Source organism: Anabrus simplex, chromosome 2 (genome assembly GCF_040414725.1).
Source record: "Anabrus simplex isolate iqAnaSimp1 chromosome 2, ASM4041472v1, whole genome shotgun sequence".
NCBI classification, from domain to species: Eukaryota; Metazoa; Arthropoda; class Insecta; order Orthoptera; family Tettigoniidae; genus Anabrus; species Anabrus simplex.
Window position 1 is genome coordinate 340,023,349 of NC_090266.1, and position 24,279 is coordinate 340,047,627.

The 24,279-nt window shown below is 38.3% G+C and overlaps 1 protein-coding gene across 1 annotated transcript in view; it reads left to right on the forward strand.

Annotated features, from left to right (window-relative positions):
• Window positions 1-23,723, forward strand: part of LOC136862813 (GDP-fucose transporter 1) — a 108,397-nt gene extending 84,674 nt beyond the window's left edge. The window contains exons 4-6 of the mRNA XM_067139073.2: window positions 6,629-6,715; window positions 16,057-16,349; window positions 23,189-23,723. Coding sequence (XP_066995174.2) covers window positions 6,629-6,715; window positions 16,057-16,349; window positions 23,189-23,392 — 584 coding nt within the window. The 3' untranslated portion in view covers window positions 23,393-23,723. The remainder of the gene's footprint in view (window positions 1-6,628; window positions 6,716-16,056; window positions 16,350-23,188) is intronic.
• The last annotated feature ends 556 nt before the right edge of the window (window positions 23,724-24,279 follow it).

Sequence of the window (24,279 nt, forward strand, 5' to 3'; positions counted from 1 at the left end):
AACATACCTCCACCAAATCATGGGTTTGATGGGCGCCAAAGCAATGGTCTCCTCCTCAGAATGCTCCATGAAGAAATTAGCCACTACTGGCAAAAGTGGACTTCTCATAGCCACATCATCTGTCTGTTCGTAAAATTGCCCATCCCACAAGAAATAGCTGGAAGTCATACAGTGGTGAAATAGCTTAGTAATGTCCTCGGGGAACAAATGCTCAATGAGAGACATAACTGAGTCAATCAGCATTTTAGTGAAGGAGGACACCACATCAAAACTCAGCAGAAGTGCATTGGGTTGAAAAGTTATGGTTGACAACTTACTGATGAAATACAGTGTCCCTAACGTAGAATTCAGTTTGTCCTATATGTGGCTGAAGCAATTTGCATAGGTATTGAACCAGAGCATACGTAGGAGAACCTATCGCACTAACTTTTTGTGTGAGGGGAACGTCGCCTTTATGGATTTTTGGAAGTCCACATGATCTTGGTGGCCCTGCATTCCCTGGAGTCAGATGTTTAACCTCCTCTATTGAAATTGAAAATTGCCTTAAGAGCTTCACAGTGACATGGGACACATGAGTGTTAGGGTCATGTGATTTCAGTCTGTAAACAGGCTCTGATAACATAGCCGCGATCTTGTTCATATACTCGCCAGTGTCCATTACCACTGTCGCATTACCTTTATCAGCTGAGAGAAGGGTCAGTTCAGAATCATCTTTGAGTTCCTTCAGGGCTCTTCTCTTGCCTCTTGTTAAATTGGGTGTGGGTACAGCAGCAGATTATATCACACTCACAGATTTCTGTCATACCTCCTCAGCCTCATCCGTAGTCAGTTTGTGGATGGCTGCCTCAACAGAAGTAATTAATTCCTCGGTGGGAATTTTATAGGGAGTGACAGTGAAATGAAGTCCCCTAATTAGAACTGCCATTTGGTTTTTGCCCAAGGATTTTTTGGAAAGATTGACAACAATTTTACTGGCAGCAGGGTTCATGCGAGAGACTGCCTGTTTCTGAGCCAATTGGAGGAACTTAGATTTCTATCTGAATGACACCTGCTTGAATTTGCATTCAGCATGTGTAGCAGTAATTCAGTCGAAAGACAACCACAATTCCTGAAAGAGAATGTTGTTTAAAAGCAGATGTAATTAAAATAATTCTTGAGAGACTGAGTCCAGTTCCTCATGAGTATAGTGCACTCTCTCAATCACAAGAGCATTGTTAGCACACTGATATATTCTCCTGGCCTTAGGAGTATATTGTAATTTTTTTTTTCCTGAATTAGTTTCAACAGTCTGATGAACCTAACTGTTATAGATTAACTTAGTCAGATCTGGGAAAAAAAAAAAAAAAAAAAAAAAAAAAAGCATTCTCTACAACAAAGAAAAATTTGAAATCACGGTACTGCTCCATTGTTGCAAACTCTGTGGTGGGAAGCCTTGGGAGTAAGGAAGCAAGCTGCTCGACTACGTGGTATGTAATACCAATGTAGTTGGTCCGTTATTGGACATTATAAATTTTCCAGCTAACTCATTCCTGGTTGCCAGCATTTCACCTTAGTGTGCTAAATTGGGCTCATCAGTTGGTAAATTCATACCCACCAAGACACATGGCTAGTGCATACCGTGGAGGCCGTCTGTCTGAGAAAGTTTTCATTCCCCACCCTGAAGGGGGTGGGGCGAGCCACCTAGAAGGTTACGCCTTCTCTCTGGCGAGGAGATTGGGCGGGGTTGAGGAGAAGTGTTAGAAGAAGGAGATGTGTAAGTGGTGATGTGAAAAATGAGAGGAGATGGGAAGGAATTGCCTCTTGGCTAAGGGGGAGTAGGTTATAAAGTGCTGTATGATTAGCTATCTGTAAGCGAGGGTGTGAGGGGAAATGTGGAGTGAAAGGATGTGAAAGAGGATGATATATTCATGAGTGAATTGAGGAGGAGACGGAGGAGGTCAAAGTTAGATGGTTGGGATGAAAAGTAACCGGGTGGGGGTGGAAAAAGACGGGTATGTGGACGAGGTGTTTGGGAAGGAGGGGCAGGCTGGGGATGTCGTCGATGTGTGGTAAAACAATTCAAAGATTGAGGAGAGCGGGATAGTTCAACACAGTGGTGGTGACCATAAAGATATGTTCCATGTGCGATGAGACGTTGGGCGTCTACGGACGTTGGAAGGTGAAGTCGGACCATGTAGGTAGGGCCATCTGCATTGAAAATCCTGAACACTCTTCGTACTTGGAGTCCTGCCTGGCGGCGGAGTTCATGGGCTATATCTTCAGGTGGAATATTAGGGTCCACTCCGCGAAGTACACAGATGTAGATGGTGGGACTGTCAGACGGCAGTGTTGACAATGGTGGACGTGCGGTGTCGGCGGAAGTAACGGTGGCAGTGTCCTCTCCAGTTGGTTGAAGGGATGCATGCAGTGGACTAGGTTGTGCAGGGGTGGGGCAGGCGGGGAGAGAAGACGTCATAAGGGGGGAAGGATGGGACAAAACAGTAGAAGTTATAGCAATATTGGGGGAGGTGTGAGCGGAGTTGGTGGTGATGGTGGTTGTAGTGGTGGTGGTGGTGAGAGGGGTGGCGTAGGAAGCGGACGAAGTCCGTGGTCGTTCTGTCCATTGAGGCAGCAGGGGTGTTGCAAGTGGTGAAAAAGCGTTCTCGAAGTACGGAGGACAAGGTTCCGTTTGGTACGGGGGGATGGATATGCACACACCGTTGTGAAGAAGTTGTTAGACGAGATCGTCTGTAGGAAGCTCTATGAGGACCCGATCGGTTGGGATGAAGCTGTCCTGGATCCATGACACATGTATAGCTGGGATTCTGTTGTTGTGGAGTCACTGGAGTAGTTCATCGTCAGAGAGGGCGAGTTCAACACCGCTGATGATGCAGTTGGGTATGTTGGGGAGGCCGACATCCAACGTGGTGTCTGGCCAATATGCTGAATCGAGGTCGGCGAGGTGCAAAGTAAAGATGTGGCGTCACCCGGCCGAACAAAAAGAAGCGTTGCTGTGGAGTAAGGAGTAGTCCACTGTTAGAGATGTCGATGAAAGACTCCATGGAGGCCAATGCGTAGGCTACTTGGAGCCACCGGCAGTGCCAATGCACTATGAGAGACTTTGTCTCATTTCCAAACATTGATGCCTGCCTGGCCATTGGATGACATAGATGTTGATTCCCATAGGCAACCTGAAATATTTGTCCCGAATGAGTAAATTTATAATACCAATGGAGTTGATCAGTTATTGGACATTATAAATTTTCCATCTAACTCATTCCTGGTTGCCAGCGTTTCACTCCAGTGTGCTAAATTGGGCTCATAGTTGGTAAAAAGCACACCCACCAAGATGCATGGCTAGTGCATACCGTGGAGGCCACTGCGTAGGCTACTTGGAGCCACCGGTGGTGCCAATGCATTATGAGAGACTTTGTCTCATTTCCAAAATTTTATGCCTGCCTGGCCATCAGATGTTTTGAACTGTCAGTGGAGGGATGGCATGGAATGGCATTAGTAGACAAATAAGCTTGAGTGGAGCTTTTAAGGGTAGGAAAGACCATAATGTGAAGATAAAGTTTGAATTCAAGAGTACAAATTGGGACAGATATTAATTTATAAGAAGAGGAATGAACTACTGGAATAATTCATCAAGGAAAATGTTTGATAAATTTCGAAGTTCTTTGAAATCACTTAAAAAGAGACTAGGTAAGCAATAGATAAGAAATCTGCCACCTGGTTGATGGCCCTAAATTCAGATCAATGATTGATTGATTGATTGATTGATTGATTGATTGAGTTCTTTTGTGAAAAAAGCTTCACATTTTGGTATTTTGTGTCTTACTTTTATGTGTAGCTTTGCTGTTAATTCAAGAAAGTGCACGTTTCTATTTTTGTAGTCTTACAGCAGAACTTACTATTACACTTATTGTTTTACATGTATTTTCAACTTAATGGATTAATTTTGTTGTTTCACCTTGTAACAAAATTCCTTCATGTTCTTGGTTTCTGCCCAAAAGGGCAACTATTGGGAAATAACAGGCACCACAGGGTCAGAAGTAGTATTGTAGAAGTTCTCAAAAAATCTGGAAGATTTGAAATTTTTGAAGAAGTGCACGGTATCTCTGTCGATGGATCCTGTAAATGCACAGGCATTGTCGCAATTGACAGGAAGAGAAACATGAGCATTGTTATTGATCCAACAGTAAGGTTTGAGAGTAACAGCTCACAGGCCAAAGAAGTTGATTGTGAAAAGGAGAGACACTACAAACCCTGTCTTAAATACTTTGAAGAAAAGTATCACATACACGTCAGTTGGTGGTGGGTTGCTGTTCGGTGCACGTGGATCTGTCACAAAATTTTTGGTTAATTTCTTCCTTCATTTTGGTATTCCTGTTTTGTTTATAAAAGATATATTTTAAGTGTTTTACATAATTCACTGTCAATAGAAAGTCACCATTTATATGGTATATGCAAAGAAAAATAAAGTATTCCTTGTCGGGGATAGCTGTACAACAGGGAGAATTTTAGAATTAAAAACATATAAATTCATTTTATCTTATAAATACTGTATGAAAACTTGAATGAATTGTGTTACAGTACATTAAATATAACTTCTTTTTGCAACTTTTTGTAATGTTCCACTAACACGTCAAACGATTTGGCAACAGAAGGGTGGAAAGGGGCTAGGATTAGAAAGGTATCAGCTATGGTCCTAATTAAGGTACAGCCCAGCATTTTCGTGGTGTGAAAATGGGAAACAACAGAAAACCACCTTCAGGGCTGCCGACGGTCGGATTCAAACCCACTTTCTCTCAAATGCAAGCTTACAGTTGCATGACCCTAACCAAATGGTCAACTCACTCAGTTACTATCCACTTTGGTTCTGTTATCGTACAGTACCCCTTGTTCTAGGGCAGCTATCCCTTGTGGATTCTCTCTCTCTCTCTCTCTCTCAAATATACAGGGTGTAACAGGAAGATACGGCCAAACTTTCAGGACACATTCCTCACATGTAGAAGTAGAAAATAGGTTATATGGATTTGGGTCTGGAAATGCTTCATTTCCATGATGGAACTCATTTTCTGCAACTCTACATAGTAAATATATCATAGGAAACATACAGGAACAGAACCTAACAGAACTACATGAAACTTTTTCTTACATGAAATGTTCAAAATGCACTCTCTAAGCATCAACCTGCTATTGCATTATAGAATTACAGAAAACATTTTTTCTGTACAAAATTTTACAGATCATTTTTTTGGGATTTTTGCAATTTTTCTTTAAGGAGTTTTATTTTCGGACCTATTCCGTTTAGAGAGTCTTGCATCTGGAAGAATGTGTGGTGAATATGCTCATCTGGTGTTGATATTTCCTCAACCTTGCAAGGACCCTTTTGGAAGGGGCGGTAGCATTTGATGTTTTATTATTTGGGTGATTCTCTATTGTTACAGATCCCAGCTTTAATCAGAGGATAAGGACTAAAAGAAAGAAGAGCTTGAAAATACTGTCAATATTTATGTTTTGAGGAATAGTTATGTTTTGAGGAATATTTACATAAAATTTGGGAAAGAATTTAACATAACCTTGGCTGTACAGTTAGGAAATGATTTGAACAGATCTTATATAAGCTCAGTGCCCCTCCTTTCTTGTATACATTATACAAATCACTCCTCTGATATTTCAAAACCCAGTGATCACACCTAGAAACACACAGCATCAGTACTGAAGTTTAACTGTAATAATAATGTTATTGGCTTAATATCCCGCTAACCATTTCTACGGTATTTGGAGACACCAAGGTGCCAGAATTTAGTCCTGCAGGAGTTCTTTTACTTGCCAGTAAATCTACCAACACGAGGTTGATGTATTTGAGCACCTTCAAATACCACCGGACTGAGCCAGGATCGAACCTGCCAAATTGGGGTCAGAAAGCCAGTGCCTCAACCATCTGAGCCACTCAGCCTGGCAGTTTAACTGTTGTACTGTAAAATAAAGTAAGCATATTTAAGCCTATTTTAAGCCAGTTAAAATATAAGTGAGTCATGCAGCTCAGTATTACAAAAATCTCTTTGTCACTGGAAGAACATATATGTAAACACAATATCTTCTTATACATTCTTATAACGTGGGAAACAGGAGAAAGACTGCAAATTCTTCTGCACTTCATAATTACTGCAGCCAAGCACAGCACATCAGTATCTTTCACCCATGTTGAGAGAAAACATTAATCAATCACACTCACAGTCGCTTACTGATTTTAACTTACTCGAAACACATAAATAACAACAAAAGCCTTATGACATGTTAAGTCACTCCAGGTCCTACTGCTAGATAGAACTCACATTGCAGTCCCTAGATATCTTGCAGACTGTCCTTTATTGTCTCTACTGTATTTGTAACTTGGGTAATGGTTGGGGAAAAAGCATTTTGTAAGTTTGAAAGAAGCCAGTCAAAAGAGATTTTTATCAGTAGAATAAATAGGATTATGTACAATCTGAGGGAAGCTTGTGTGTTTTTATGGACAAATACCCCAAAGCAAAAATTATTTTTCTAAATTTGTGGAAGTGAAACTAAAATACTCACCTTTGTGTAGGCTGGTGGTCTTTGTAATTTGTTAACATAACTCTTTTGACTTTTGAATTTTCAGGACAGAAAACTTCAGTTCCTTCAATGATATGTTGTGCTGTGATAGTTGGAGGCTTTTGGCTTGGTGTAGATCAAGAAAATGTTGCAGGTGAGGAATATTTATTGTACATTTTCCAATAACATATTATAAGAAGTATGCAGTGTTGCCCAAATGTTCATAACTGAGTTATGATTGCACAAAATGTCTTGTGAATTATTGAATATACTGTAGGCCATTTTCTTTACCGGTTTGTCCGGCTCCATGGCTAAATTGTTAGCATGCTGGCCTGTGGTAACCATCATTGGTTAATTTCGCTGGCACATGACGCGCAGGTCGTCTACGGGTGTCATATCAGAAGACCTGCTCCTGGCGAGCCGAACTTGTCCTCGGACACTCCCGGCGCTAAAAGCCATGCGCCATTTCTTTTCTACCTGTTTCATTTTTATATTTTTCATTTCTCAATTAGCTGTTCATAGACTGAATCTTGACCCAATTTCTTCATTTACTTTGTTTTAGTTATGTAAATATAATGATGTGAGCTGAACATGATCATGAAATGTTATAATCAATTCAAAATACTGCTGAGGTTAGTTTTGTGTTCTGCTTAATTTACTGAATAATTTTAAACAGATAGACAATTTGATTCAGGTCTAAGAATGGTTATAGAGTAAAACTTGCTCAAAACGGATTTGCAAGGGACCAATTTTTTTTTTAATTAGACAAGTTCCCACATTACAAAAAACATCTTTTTTTTTTTTTGCCTTTGACACCAATCACCACCACTGCTACACAAAATATGAATTCAGTATACAGTATTTTTAAATATTATTTAGAGCTTACTAACCTACTTACTAAAACATACGTAACTAAACAATTTATTGACATGACCATGATATGACCATCGTCCATGTAGAACCTACGAATTACACTTACATACATAACTATGCAATACACATGCTCATTGACCACATTGTGACAAATAACCCAGACAAAGTTACACCTCACAACCAGATTCCAGTCCCAGCCAGTACCTATCCTGTTCCGTCCGAATGCCAAAATATAAATCTAAGTATGTTATTTCCAGAAACACAAAAGGCATTGATATGGACAAGTTAAGACATGACGTTTACAATCTACCTTGGAATGACATACTCTTATTTGAATATATAGACGCGAAAGAGACAAGATTAATTCCCTTGTAATCACTCTGTACGATAAACGTGCCCCTGAATGACAGATAAAAGTTACTCGCCCATGTTGTCCTTGGCTAAATAATCTAAATAATGAAATTAAAAACATGGTGGCCCACCATGATGCACTTTATCGACACTTGAAACAAACTTGTGACCGAAGTGTCTTTGAAAACAATCGCGTCCTTAGAAATAAACAGCTCATTAGAAACCGTATATTTACTTACGAAACATGACTGCAAATATGAATTCTAGCAGTGCTTGGAACATACTTCGTTCCTTAAGCAAAGGAAAACCTCAGCAACAACCACATGTGCCAGACATACCACTCAATAAGTTAAATGAATTCTTTACTAAGGAAAGAATATCACCTAATGTACTAAATTTCCCAAACTCAATACCCAACTCTGTAATTAACCCTTTACCTGACCAACATCATATTACATTTCACCCCATTACTACTAATAAATATTTTAAAAATTATTATATTGTATCAAATCAAAAGCCAGGGGAGTGGATGATATCAAATCAAATCAAAATCTCTTTATTTGCAAATGAGGTGTCTACCTCGGTGGCAAATGGTACACTAAAATACATTATTGTCAAGCACTAAATATTAAATTAACAAGAGAAGAAAATTTTCCTATAATACAATATTATACAATTTACGCTAACAATTTTTTCTATTAAACACATAAGTCATCCTTAATAAATTTATATTGTTTACAAAATTCTACTTATAATATCTCCTGTACTACTTACAAATATGGTCAACTGATATACAGTATGTGGAATTACTTCAAATGATACTATACAACTGGTATAAGATTAAACTTTACATTGCATTTATTTACTTTTTTTTTTTACTCATTCTGGAACCTAAGTAGCATAACGACATCGACCTGCTGCGTCTTAACCAGAGCCCCTTTTGCCACCACATTTCAGAGTTCCTGAAGGGCCTTCACAGCTACTGTAGCGGTCCCAGGGCCCTCGAAGTCCCCACTGTACTTCACCCCTACAGGCAGTCCCCTGCTTTGGCTGTCCAACTCCTTAGACCAGGGGATGGAATTAATTTATTCACACACATTTTTTTTATTTACAATAACCTGCACTGGTTGAATGCCCTCTAACACTTCATTTATTTTCTCTGTTGCTGTTTATTCTCTTCTTGAATATCTGTACAGATTTTGGAACAGGATCAAACACTACCGGTACCTCTGCTAAACTGTTCCACTCCTTCACACCCTTCCCAGTGAAAGAAAATTTACCCCAATCGCTTCTGCTAAAATTCCTTCTAATTTTATATTTGTGGTCTGTCCTGCCGATATAATTATTTTCCAACTGAAGCCTCTCACGGATATCTCCCCATGCTTCTTCTCTTGTATAGGCTCTATATAATCCTATAAGTCTAGTTTTCTCCCTTCTCTTACTTACAGTTTCCTACCCAAGTTCCTTTAACATTTCTGATACACTACTCTTTCTCCTGAAATCCCCTGTTACAAATCTTGCTGCTTTCCTCTGTACATTATCTATTTCTTTTATTAAGTATTCTTGGCTAGGATCCCAAACACTGTTTGCATATTCCAATAATGGACGAACCATACTTAAGTAACTTTTCTCTTTTAATTCTTTGTTGCATCCTTTAAGTAGCCTCATTATGACACGTAATGGTCTGTATGCTTTCCCAACAATGTCATCTACATGACCCTTCCAGTGCAAATTACTTTCAAATCTCACACCTAAGTATTTGCACTTGCCATCTTTTGGGATAACTACCTCATTCAAAGTTTATTCAAATTCAGTTTTAAAGCTCCTGTTTGTAAATGTTGTAACAGTTGATTTGCCTCCATTAACCTTCATATTATTCTCTTCAACCCATTGTTGGGTACTCTCAAGGTAGGTCCCTTTGTAATTCTGAACAATCGTCAATGTTATTTATTTCCCTATAAACAATTATCTCATCTTCATACAATCTTATTTTTGATGTTATATTATTCCCTAAATCATTTACGTATATTAAGAAAAGTAATGGACCGATTATACTACCCTGTGCAATTCCCTTACAAACTTTCTCTTCCTGCGATACATTATTTCCTACTTTGACTTTCTGAACCCTTGAATTTAGAAATGTTTTTATACAACGTGTAACCCTTACGTCCAATCCTATTCCCTCCAATTTCTTTAATAATATTCCATGTTCCACTCTATCAAAGGCTTTGGAAAGATCTATGGCTATGCAATCTAGCTGGCGTCCTGTATCCAATTGATCTGTTATGTCCTGCTGAAATCCTACCAGTTGTGCCTCACAAGAAAATTTCTTCCTAAATCCATACTGGCTCCTCATGAACCAATTTTTATCATCACATATTCCTCTGATGTACTTTGATATTAAACTCTCCAGTATTTTACAAACTATACTGGTCAGGCTGATTGGTCTGTAGTTCTCTGGTTTCCTTTTATCACCCTTTCCTTTATAAATTGGTATTATTATAGATTCCTTCCATTCCTTTGGTATTACACTAGTATTTATGACATAGTCAAAGAGAAATTTTAAATAAGGCACTATGTACCACCCCATTGTCTTTAACAACTCCCCAGTAATTTGATCACTTTCTGCTGCTTTTCCTTGCTGAAGCAGTTGGATTTCTCTGAAAATATCTTCATTTGTGAATGAGAAGATTCTTGTTTCCCTCTGTGTCTCTCCCTCTCTATCTTCTGTTTCTGTTTCCAACTCCTGACAATCATCTACTGAATCACTGAATTCCCTGCTAAATAGGTTTGCTTTTTCAGTATCTGTTAAATAGTGTTCACCCCCTTCTCCCACCATTGTAGGAATTTGGATTCCTTTTCCTTTTTGATTCCTGATATATGAATACAGCTTTTTCCATTTCCCTTTGTGGTCATTACCCTCTTGAAGTATGCCATTCATATAATTCTCTTTTGCTTCCTTTTTCACTCTATTCAGTTCCCTCATTAGCTGCTTTCTAGTTTCTCTACTCTCCCTACCCTCTTTGATTTTCCTGTTTACTATTCTACAGTACATTTTCTTTTTAATTTTCTTATTTCCCTTGTATAATAAACAGGATCTGATGTCATTTTACCCTTCTTAACAGGTACAAATCTCTTCTCTCCTTCCAAAATGATTCCCTTAAATTTAGCCCAAAGTGTATCCACATTACTCCCTTCACTTATCCAACAACTGAATTGTGATTTAAGGAAAGTTCCAAATTCATCAACTTTAGTTTTTCTGTACAGTTTCTTGTCTTGTGTGACCCTCTTATTAAGCCTTTTTGGTACGAGTCCTACATCCATTATTACAGCCTTATGGTCTCCTATTCCTTCATTTACCTCAGTTTTATCAACAATTTCCCATATTTTAAACAAGAATACATCTATTAAGTTATTGAGACGAGTCAGTTCTTGTACTGCTTGTATAAATCCTCCCTCCCAAATTAACTTATTTGCCAGTTTCTGTTCATGGGCTTCACTTGCAGCTCCATTCCATTCAACTTCAGGCAAGTTTAGACCTCCCCCCAATTATTACCATATCATTATTATTGTTTTTATGAGTATAATCTATTATTTTCTCAAATATTTCCATGTCTCTTTCCTCTCTTCCAGGCCTGTATGTTCCTATAATTCCCACCTCCTTCATATTATCACAAACTAATTTTATCCCTAATATTTCATCCCTTTCATCAGTAAACCATTCATGTGAACAATAAGTTTCCTTCACCAGAATAAACACCCCCCTCCATTTTTATCTCCTCGGTCTCTATGATAGACTGTGTACCCTTCTGGAAATACTTCTCTATTACCCACCCCTTCTCTCAACCACGATTCCACTCCTATCACCACATCAGTCTCATAAGATTCCATCAATGTACCGAATTTTAATTGTTTATTTACTACACTCTGACAGTTTACCAAGAGCAATCTCAGACCCCCTTCCTCCCTAAAACTTGACTGTTGCAGTTGGGTAGGCCTACCGGTAACTTGAAAATCCTTACTTTCCTGAGTTTCATTTTCTAGTTGACTGAGCCAGCTTGAAGTACAGCTGGCTCTTTCTACTAGTTTTCCTGGTCAGTATTATAATTCAAGGGCGTTGCCTGTTTTACAGTACATATCTTAAGATTAATAAAATCTAGAACAATATTTGCTATCTTTCTTTTACCGTACCTGAAGTGTTTAGATGGAGGCCATGTTTTGTATAACTGTATCTCTCAAAACTGCTGCATTCAATAACCTGAGTATTCCGAAAATGTTTACAAATTTTAACAATATCTGTATTGACCTTGTCCACTTCAATGTTCACACACGAGTCTCTACTCAAATCATGCCTGTGGGGCACGTTCACTACAAAGTTGTGATCTTACATTCTTGGCGTCGTCGTGAACTACGTCGTTCGTCCCACCGTTGATAAGCACTGCATCGCCGCTCCCGAAGTTCCTAGTTGCTTCTTCTGCGTTCTCCAGGACACTGCTGCTAGAAGCTCCTGGATATACTGTATTTTTCCGGTTGCTGCTATATTCTCGTCGTTTATCACTCTCGCAATTCCCCAACCTTGGCTATCATCAAACACAGCTACATTTGCTGATTTAGGCCTAACTGGGTCTTGAATCTGAAATCTAGGCCTAAATTTTAACCTCGGCACGGCAACGGCAGCGGATCGCGATGATTTGGTTTCACGCGCGCGATCACTTTCTTCCGGAATTAAATTTTTTAGGGCAGAAAACCTATTTCTGATGTTTATTTCCGGAAATTCAGTTGTAGATTTCTTCTTAGCCGGCCATCCATGAACTACTTGACACCACGTGCTCGAGTTTATTACTGGTACCGGTATATCACTCGAAGAACGGTCAGTCCCAAATTCTAGCGATCGCAGTCTTTCTTTTAATTCTTGATTTTCAACTTTAAGAGCCTCATTGTTCTTTTGTAGAATGTTTATAATTTCTAATGCACTTTTGTATTCCTCATCGATTGTTTTCGGTGCTTCATCGTCAACGCCGTCGCCAACTACCTACAACATTCCGAACACACTGCTCACAAATCCAATCAACATTTTCATTAGTTTTTACGTCTCTAGGGCAAATTCCGCACTCGTAATGCCACCATCGATCACATGAATCACACAACATTCCATTTTTCACTAATCTTCGACATTTTCCGCACTTTTCGTCACATTTTACGGTTAATTTACTCGGAGTATAAAAAACTACGTCGTCATTACCGGGCGCCATTTTGAAAAACTTTCTTACACAACATTATTGGTGCTGTTTTACCAATTATTATGTTCATTTTTAACTACGGAACCTTTCCTTCACTATGGAAACAAGTCAATGTTATCCCTGTGCCTAAGAAATCCGACCCCTCCAGACTAATTTCTATTTTGACTGCAATTTCTAAAGCACTTGAGCATCTGGTTCATGAGCAGGTGTTGGAATATTTAAACGATCATTCTCTCCTGGACCCATTGCAATCTAGCTTCAAGAAGGGACACTGCACAGCAACAGCCCTGCTCGAAGTGACTGAAGACATACAATACGGTATGCAATGGGTCAAAGACTGGTGACTATACTTACGGTACTCTCCTAGATTTCTTTGGCATATTTGACACTATAAACATCCAGGCTCTATTAAACAAGATGAAATCTTACTACTTTCATCTACGAACTATTAATTTCTTTTCATTGTATCTCAAAAATTGCATGCAACAGGTTATAACCCTTGATAAAACCTCTCACTGGCTAACCAGGAAGGCAGACAGCCCACAGGGCAGTGCTTTGCTCTTTATTGTGTACGGTATATAAACGGCATTTCATCTACTTTAAAGAATTGTAGCTACCATCTTTATGCAGACTAATTACAAATATATTGTCGCTGTAAGACCTTTGATTTGCCTCAAGCTATAACAGGCATCAACACTGACCTTCAGCGAATTATTCCTTGAAACATTTCCTCCTCCTTAACCCCTTCAAGACTCAAGCAATCATTATTGGCTCTCAAAAATTGTTGACTACACTACGAGATGAAACTATTCCTCCAGTTATACTGAATGGCAGATTTATTCAATTCAGCCAAACTGTGAGAATTCTTGGAGTGACAATAAATGAATAAATTGGTGTGAATACCGGTACCGGTGCCATATATTAAAGGTGTTTGTAAAAAAAATATTTTTGATACTTCATTCTATTAAAAGAAACAGCAATATTTTCCCTTGTAATATGAGAGTCAAACTCATACATTCACTAGTGCTTCTCATCCTTGACTACCGTGACATTCTTGTAGATGCAACAAAGGAGTAGACTTCAAAATTTCAGCAAGTGCTTAATTGTTGCCTTAGATTTATTTACAATCTGAGTTATACACATCACCCCATACAATCACACTATTTCATGACTGAAACCTGGTTAAACGACGAATGTATGACATACAATACTGATACAGATATAGGGCCTACCGACTGCTCACTGAAGGCAGACCACTATACATTTCATTCTAGCTTAAGTATTTTTCCTACTTTCACAGCAGAAATACCCATTCTGGTTCCTCCTTTTCTATTCCTGTTCATTGATCCTTTGTGTATTACAATTCTTTTGTTGTGACAGGTTCTAGACTTTAGAATTCCCTGCCTGTTAGTGTTAGAAATACCACCTAATTTCTTAAATTTAAGACTGCTTGCCAAGACTACCTGCTGAATGCAGCTGACTAACCTGTATGACTGGATAAGTGAATGACTGTGAGTTAGAAAAGTGTAATGTATTATTGTGTAGATTATTATTTAATATAATTTATATTATTATGTACTTGCTCCCATTGATGTATCACTACAGTGGTTAAGTGTAAGGGAGGGCCAAGAGCCCTAACTTTGCCACCGACAAAGGCATAATAAATAAATAAAAATAAATAAGTAAATGTCCAAACACATGCATCAGTTTGTTCAAACAATGACATTGATCATACCAGCACCAGAATTGCAAAAATACTGTACATCGGACTACATCAGTTCCTAATATATTCCTCATTATACAAGTAGATTTTAAAGAATTCTTTCTTTATTCATTTCCATTTCCACATTGAGGAGATTCCTCGTTATACAAAAGTAAGAACATTATAACACCGAAAGCTTTGCCGGGACCAATGAAAAATTCCATAGTTTACAAGTTTCTGCTTTATTCATGTTCTGCTTTGAGCAATCTTTACTGTAATTAATTTGCAGCTGAACTAAAAGTAGGCTGGTGTCTCTGGTAATGGCTACTGGTACCCATTGTGAAAAGGAACATATTGCCTCTAGAACTTGCCTCTTGCCTCTGTCATGTTGTGAAACTACTTGTGTAAGGGACTCACTTGTATTTTATACGTAGTTTTTCAGACTTGATGTTTGTTAGTATAAATCACTTTCCTAACAGTGATATTGTTGATTAGGCTTTGAGTAAGAATGCCATGTAGCATTGGTATGATTCTCTTTTATGAGACTGCATACCTGAGGCAGTTAAGTTGTATTCAATTTACCCAGAAGGATACGATTTTAATTACCGATTAGGAAGTGGAGACATTTTGAAACAGTATGGTGGAGATTGTAGAAGAGGCAGCCCAGTGCTCAGGGAATAGTATGAGTATACTATTCATGGGCAGCGTTTGTTTCTCATGTTAGGGGCGGCTGCAAGGGCATCTGTTCTCCATGTAAAGGGCGGGCTGAATAATTGCTGGCAGTAGCTCTAAAATGCCTTTGGGAGTGGCGACCCCATCGCAACAATGGCCTAAAAATGAGTGATGGTGTACCATCAACACCCCGACCTGATAAGAGCTGGACAAGGGGAAATGAAAATGATGATGATGACTACCACTTCTGGAGTGTGTCCCTGGAGTTGACTCAGCCTAAAACAAAAATGAGTACCAGGTTAATTCCAAGGGCAAGAGCACCCAGGCGTAGACCTAACCATTCTATCTCATTTTATATCAAGGTTACAAATAGAGAATACTTTTACCTTCTGCTCTTCCAGAGGCCTACATTACATGGTAAAATCGAGTGAGTTGGTTACGTGATTTGGGTCATGTATATCTTAATTAAGGCCACCGGTCTCTTCCTTCCCAGTTCTAGTGATGATCTATCCCATCGTCATCATCAGATCTGTCTGTATTGGTCCGATATAAAAAAATAGTGGTAAGATATTTGAAACAGTGTATCTTTGATATGTCATTGCACTACATTAGCACATTAGATACTGTCATTAAAAATGAATTGACTTTTTGTTTCAGGTTCTTTGTCCATTCTAGGAACATGCTTTGGAGTGCTTGGTTCCCTATCCCTGTCACTATACTCTATTTACACCAAACGAGTGCTCCCTTATGTGAATCAACAAATCTGGCTTCTTTCCTACTACAACAATGTATATTCATGTTTCCTCTTTCTTCCTATTATTCTGTTAAATCAAGAAATCCCAGTTATCTTGAGATATGACAAAATTTGGAATGTAACATTTTGGACTTTGATGACAATTGGAGGATTTTGTGGCTTGGCAATTGGGTTTGTCACTGCCCTCCAGATTCAAGTGAGTGATTCTATATTTTTGTTTCTATCATCCAGCTCTGATTATAATTTGAATATAATGATGCTTCTTTATGCACTTATTATAAATACACACTTGGTTCTCAAACAGAACACTTATTGATTCCATATGAATATTTTTATGGAGAAGCAAATATAATACTTCTGAAAGATCTAAGTATTACATTGTATCAGATACTGTGGAAAATTCTGTTGCTTTCTTTTATGGCAAAAAAAAAGAAAAACTAAAGTTTGATTGTTCAATAAACTATAGGCTACTCAACAAAGTGGGCTCCATTATATGTGGCAACCTTCTTCCTTTGTCGTCCTCATCATCGTCATCATCATCATTTTTCAGCTCCAGTTTCCTGGGTGTGGTGTACAAGCGCTCGCCACTTCTTCCTGTCAAAGTATAGTTTCTGTTCCTCTATGTCCTCCCACTTGGCATTCTTATTGCTGACCTCCAATTTCACTGTGACTATCCATCTATTCCTTGGTCTTCCTACTGGCCTCTCCCCTTTCACATCTCTGTCAAAGTAATTCCTTGCTGTTCTTGTTCCATTCATCCTTATAACATGTTCAAACCATTGTAGCCTGCGTCTTCCTAAAAACTCGGTAACAGGTATTTTGATGTCAGCCTCCTTCCTGTTTGCTTCATTTCTAATCTTGCCCTTCCTGGTCTTTCGGTTCATTATTCTAATGAATTTTATTTCCGTTGACTGGATTTTACTATTTGCCTTATTATGCAGGGTACATGTTTCGAGTCCACATGTAAGAATTGGAATGAAATAGGTATAAAACATGGTCAATTTTGCTTTCCGGGGTAATGAGATAATAAGTGCCCTTATCTACAAGATATGTTGGTGGTACATCTTCTAGTGTCCTAATGTCATGGCATTTCATATCACATACTGTTTGCCATATCCCAGAAAAGACACTAGTTTTTTGGGGTGATACCAGGGACATATTTCGGGACAGACTGAAAACTTCAAATCAACTCTCCAACCTTCTATTATGTGTCTGTACAAGAGATTTTCTTAATTTCATTATATTTCAGAATCTACTTCAGTTTAATTTATAACTGTTAGGTTCTTCAGTCTGCCAAAACTATCTTGATTAATAAATTCATAAACTATCTGAAAAAGAAAACATATGTTAACAGTATTTTCCATGAACAAAAGAACTTAATTGAAAAAGAATGACATGCTTCGTTCTTAAAAGAACATCATCAGATTCTATCAAATCACACTCATATTATTTTTTTAATTAACTTTCGTTTATGGAAAATACTGTTAACATATGTTTTCTTTTTCAGATAGTTTATGAATTTATTAATCAAGATAGTTTTGGCAGTATGTTTATTTCTGTTTAAGTACTTAGGAACTTGAAATCTGGAACTTAATCTGAAAAACTGTTGCTCTGTCATTGGTGAGAGTCCGACTGCCTACCAGTTCTTTGACCTTCCGCCACATCATGCCCCTCAATGACATGCTGTAATTTCCTTTTAGGTGTTTTATTTTTAGTGCTCCCCTTTGTATTATTATTATTATTATTATTATTATTATTATTATTATTATTATTATTATTATTATTATTATTATTATTATTATTATTATTATTATCATCATCATCATCATATTTTCCTCATATTACAATTCTTTTGTCAACTATGCAAGGGTTCTTAATTAGCATCTAATGATCAGTCTATTATACCATAATTTTCATTATGTCATTTTCACTTACTTAAACTCTCTAGGAACTGCCCTTGAAGTTTTTTTGTTTTTTTTGTGTTGCATTTTGTTACTTGACATTGGAGTTCATTCAAATTAAGGTACCATTTCATTGCTATTACTATTGTTATATTATTATCATAATTTGAATTGTTTTCAAAAACTATTTAGGGAATGTGTAATGAGCTTTTAATGGACTGGTTAGTTTTCCTTTAATTTTCCATTTTGTAATTTAAATTTACATGAATGGCTTTCGTGGAATTATATTCGTAGTTTTATTATTATTACTATTATTGTTGTTCTTGTTTATTTGGAATTAAATTTATGTTAATGATTCGATTGAGCAATTTATTAACTGAATTAAAGTGTATCTTGTAAGACATATTATTATTATTATTATTATTATTATTATTATTATTATTATTATTATTATTATTATTATGTCCGACTCATTGGCTGAATGGTCAGCGTACTGGCCTTCGGTTCAGAGGGTCCCGGGTTCGATTCCCGGCCGGGTCGGGGATTTTAACCTTCATTGGTTAATTCCAATGGCCCGGGGCTGGGTGTTTGTGCTGTCCCCAACATCCCTGCAATTCACACACCACACATAACACTATCCTCCACCACAATAACACGCAGTTATCTACACATGACAGATGCCGCCCACCCTCATCGGAGGGTCTGCCTTACAAGGGCTGCACTCGACCAGAAATAGCCACATGAAATCATTATTATTATTATTATAATTATTATTATTATTATTATTATTATTATTATTATTATTATATATAATTCGCTGGGGCCATCAAGGACCACGTTAAGTCTTATTGCATTTGACACTGAACTTTGCCTTCTTTAGAGCCCAAATTTCCCTCATTCTTTGTGAGTGGGCCTGCTTACGCTCCTCTGTCCAAGGGGCACCGTGTCTTCTCTTCGGTTGCTCGTCTCGGTTTAGCCCGTTCGTCAATATTTTCTTGCGGAAGAGATCTCTGTTAAGGGCGTCTTCAGCTGAGATATGTAGCATTTGCAGGTCTTCTTTGGTATTTCTAAACCAGGGAATTGTGGTTTTGGGGTTTGAATCAAAAAAGTGAAAGATTTCTTTAGTTAACTTTCTTCCGTCCATTCTTTTCAGATGACCGTAAAATCATGCCCGTCTTTTTCTGACTGTGTTGGTAATTTTCTCTATTTTGCTGTAGACTTCCTTGTTGGATCTATTTTGATGGATTCCATTTCTGTACTTTGATTCCAAGATTCCTCTCACAATTTTGCGTTCTCTTTTCTCCAGTTCTTCAAGAAGTCCTTTGTTGGCATTTAGAGATAGGGTTTCGGCTGCATATAGAACTACTGGCTTCAGAACTGTTTCATAGTGACGTATCTTGGTGTTTTGGGAAAGGCATTTTTTGTTGTAGATTGTGCGGGATGTTTGGTAGGCTATTTCCAGTTTGCGTACTCGCTCCTGAAGTGCTTCTTTGTCCAGTCCATTTTTCATGATGATCTCACCCAGGTATTTGAATTTGTCTACTCGGGTGATGTCCCCGTATTTTGTATGGAGTTTTGGTGGAGCCTCTTTGATGTTAGTCATTACGTCTGTTTTCTCAAACGATATCTGCAAACCAGTTTGTTCGGCAATTTCCTTTAAAATTTCAACTTGAGCTCTAGCGGTTTCTATGTCGTTTGAGAGAACAGCAATATCATCGTCAAATGCTAAGCAGTCTGTTGCGATCCCCTTGGATTTGGTTCCTATTCTCAGTGGACTGTAGTTGGTTTCCTGTAATCTCACCCGCCAGGTTCTGATGATGTTTTCAAGAACACAGTTGAAGAGTATCGGGGATAGCCCATCACCTTGTTGGACTCCTGTTTTGATGTCAAAGGAATGCGAGAGACATCCGTGGAACTTCACCTTGGATTTTGTATTGGTCAGGGTGGCTCTAATTAATGCCAGCAGTTTCAAATCAACTCCAAATTCATTTAAGATGTTTAGCAGGACTTCCCGGTCAATGGAGTCGTACGCTTTCTTAAAGTCCACAAAGACAGACACATACTGCTTGGACCTTAGTGTACAATATCTGATGATCGTTTTGAGATTTTGGATCTGTTCAGCTGTTGAGCGACCTTTTCTGAACCCTCCTTGGTATTCACCTATTTGATGTTCGACTTGTGCTTCCAAACGCTCCAGGATGGCAAGTGATAGAATTTTGTAAGTCACGGGTAGCAAAGATATTCCTCTGTAGTTGTTGATGTTCTTCATGCTGCCTTTTTTGTGTAATGGATGGATCAAAGCTATTTTCCAATCTTCGGGTAGGGTCTCCTTGTTCCAAATTTCTTCTATTTGCTTTTGCAAGATATCAAGTGATTCCTCTGGGGCATATTTCCATAGTTCTGCTACTACTGAGTCTTCCCCCGGCGCTTTGTTATTTTTGAGATGGGCAATGTGGCGCTTGATTTCATCTCTGTCGGGTGGTCTGGAATCTGGGTACCTGAGTAAGGGTTCCTTGGTCTCAATGGTGCTTTGCGGTTTAGAGCAGTTAAGTAAATTCTTGAAGTAATCTGCCAGAATGCTGCAATTTTCTTCATTTGACGTCGCCAGTGTGCCGTCCTTTCACTCAAAGCATAGAGATGGTGGTTTATAGCTAGTGAGTTTGCGTTTGAAGGCACTGTAGTTCTCTCTGCTTTCATTCTTCCTCAAGTTTTGTTCTATCTTTTCAATGAGAGATTTTTCGTATTTACGTTTCTCAGTTCTGAACACCCTAGCTGCTTGGGCACGTTGGGTTTTGTAGGTTTCCCAATCATTTTCTGATTTCGTAGAGTAGTACTGTTTCCACGCATTGAGTCTTTCTTGGAGGACTGATTCGCAGGTACCGTTCCACCAGGCATGCTTTTTGGTTCTCTTGATTTCTGCAACGTCTTTGGCAGCCTCAACAAGGAGACTTTTGGTGTTGTTAAAGTCACAGTCACTTGGTCTAGCCTTCTCCTGGAACTCCGTGACCCTTTGCCGAAGTTTATCATTGTCGAAGCGTGTGATCTGTTTGGTTGTCTTCCTTGTGTTTGCGGGAATTGGTTTGAATTTGATAAGAGACATATAATGATCTGAGGCCTCATTGATGCCTTTCTTTACCTTGACATTCATATCTCAGGGCTGTTTCTCCTGGAGATTGCAATATGATCAATTTGGAACTCTCTGAGAGCTTGGACGGGAGAACGCCAAGTCATTTGCTTTCTGGGTGGATGGCGAAAGTGGGTCGACATCACAGCTCCATTGAGGATTCCTCCTTGCGCTTTGCTCTTGAAAAATCAGTAGCCATTTTCGCAAATGGACACCAGTCTTTTGCCGTTGGGATTGGTTCTTTTGTGAGCAGGGTAATTTCCTATAACTTTCTTGTACTTCTGTTCACGACCTAGTTGGGCATTGAAGTCACCCAAAAGAAGCTTGACATGGTGTTTGGGGATTTTGTTTAATTTTTCATCCAGTAGGTCCCAGAAATTATCAACTTCATCTGGATCAGACTTGTTCTTATCGTTTGTAGGAGCATGTGCGTTAACTAGGGCGTAGGTTTTGTTCGCGCATTTAATTGTGAGTATAGACAATCTGTCATTCACAGGTTCGAAATTTGCAACCGATTTAAGGATCTTGGTTCTAACAGCAAACGCGGTTCCAAGCATCACAGCTCCATTGAGGATTCCTCCTTGCGCTTTGCTCTTGAAAAATCAGTAGCCTTTGGATTCAAAAATCTCTTCATCTGGGTACCTTGTTTCCTGTAGGGCCATTATGGATATCTGATTTTCGTGAAGAGCTTTGGTGAGGGTTTTCAGCTTGCCAGTTTGTGTAAGTGAATTTATGTTGAAAGTTGCTAGAAAGGTTTTAGATTTTGGCCTGAGTTTTTGACTCTTCGGGGTACACCGAGATGCTCCGACTTGTCTCTTGCATGATGTCGAGTCTCCCCCAGAATCCAAACGAGACTCGTGCGCCTTGGCATTCACGACGAGGGATTTATCCGAAGATTTACCCCCTGGGGTATGTTTCTTGAAATGTTGTGCCATCATGCTTTTTGACTTGACTTTGCTTTGGACGGGTACCCATCCTTTTACAACTAGGGTTGTTAGCCCTAGAGGTTGCCTCAAGATGTTTTCTGGCTTCTGGTCATTTACCAGTCTTCGCCGTAACCCTGGCAAGGGACCAGTTTTTTTTTACGGTGGTATTTTATTTCCCTACTACCCTCTGACTCTGCTGGCGGCAGAGCCAGCGAGCTTCCCCAATTCCAATGGGACACGCCCGATGGAGGTAAGGTATTATTTCTATTATTATTATTATTATTATTATTATTATTATTATTATTATTATTATTATTATTATTATTATTATTATTATTGATAAATGAACAAGCTACTAAAATGTCTGGAGTGGCCAAGATGCTGCGTAAATTCAGAGAATTTACAACAGATAAGAATATCCTAACCCACATTGCAGACAGAGTAACCTCCAATGCAATACATCAAATCAAAATCTCTTTATTTGCAAATGAGGTGCCTACCCTCGGTGGCAAATGGTACATTAAAATACATTATTGTCAAGCACTAAATATTAAATTAACAAGAGAACAATATTTTCCTATAATACAATATTATACAATTTACGCTAACAATTTTTTCTATTAAACACACAGCTCATCCTTAGTAAATTTATATTGTTTACAAAATTCTACTAATAATATCTCCTGTACTACTTACAAATATAGTCAACTGATATACTTTATGTGGAATTACCTCAAATGATACTGTACAACTGGTATAAGATTAAAATTTACATTGCATTTTTTTTACATTTTTCTTTTTTCCTTTACCCATTCTGGAACCTAAGTAGCATACATAAAAGGTTACAGACACTGGTTGCAAAACATTGGGATTGGGATAGGGATACAGTACAGAATTTATTGAAATAGTAGATCTTACAGTTAATAAGTGCTTTAAATTAGTGATCTTTTTATTGTATAGTAATTATTTTTCACAGTTATCTCATAAAGGAATCCTGTTAACTTGTTACTGATACTGATATGTAATGTAAATTCCTATTTCCCTCTTTGTATTGGATTAATATTGTAAATAATGTACTTTATAGGTCACCTCACCCCTCACTCATAACATCTCCGGTACTGCCAAAGCTTGTGCTCAGACAGTGTTGGCATCATACATTTATAGTGAAACAAAACCATGGCTGTGGTGGACATCAAATTGGATAGTGCTTGGTGGAAGTACAGCTTATGCTCGTGTCAAACAGTTGGAAATGGAGAAAAAGCACAAGAGAAATCAGCAGGGAGTTTAACTGAAATACCAGGTATTATTATTGAGTTGACCTCATGCAGGTGAGGAATACGGCCATTGTTAATTTATGAGAATTATGTAGTCAGTCTTCTAACACATTCAGCTTCTAATGCTGAAGTATGGTGTAAAATAAATAATATTATATGGGCTTACCTATGCAATATGGAACTAACTGACATTATGGGATATTTCGAAGTAGTTCTTAAAGACTTATAAGATACCGTACCTGTCAAAAGAGTTAACTCAGCCTGAAGAATGAAGGAAAAACACAGGGTTTTCCATATAAAACCTGACCGCTCTCACGCGACTGAGCCAGCGCTGGCCGGTCTGTACTCTGCCTTCGCTTCTTGAATCTGTAAATCTGCATAGGCAGGGTGTAACAGTAAGGTGTAGTAGAACTTTCTGGACACATTACTCACACGTAGAAGAAGAAAATATATTATGTGGAAATGAGTTGGGAAGCACTTTCTTTCCATGTTAGAACTAATTTTCTATAACTCTACACATAGTTTGTTGACAGCGTGTTGATGCATGTATCAATGCTAACGGAGGGCTTTTAGAACATTTCATATAAGAAAGAGTTTCATCTAGTGTGGCTAGTACGTTCTGTTCCTGTGTGTTTCCTATGATTAATGTACTATGTAGAGTTACAGAAAATTAGTTCTATCATAGAAATAAAGTGTTTCCTGATGCATGTCCATATAACATATTTTCTTCTTCTACGTGTGAGGAATGTGATGTGGAAGTATGGCCGTACCTCATTGTTACACCCTGTACAGTATAAGAAACTAAACTAAACCCTTACCTCATAGCAAATGCTGGAAATGTTGTCCATCTGCAGCTAAACAGGCATTCTACTGGGTAAACATATTTCTGACTGATGACAGA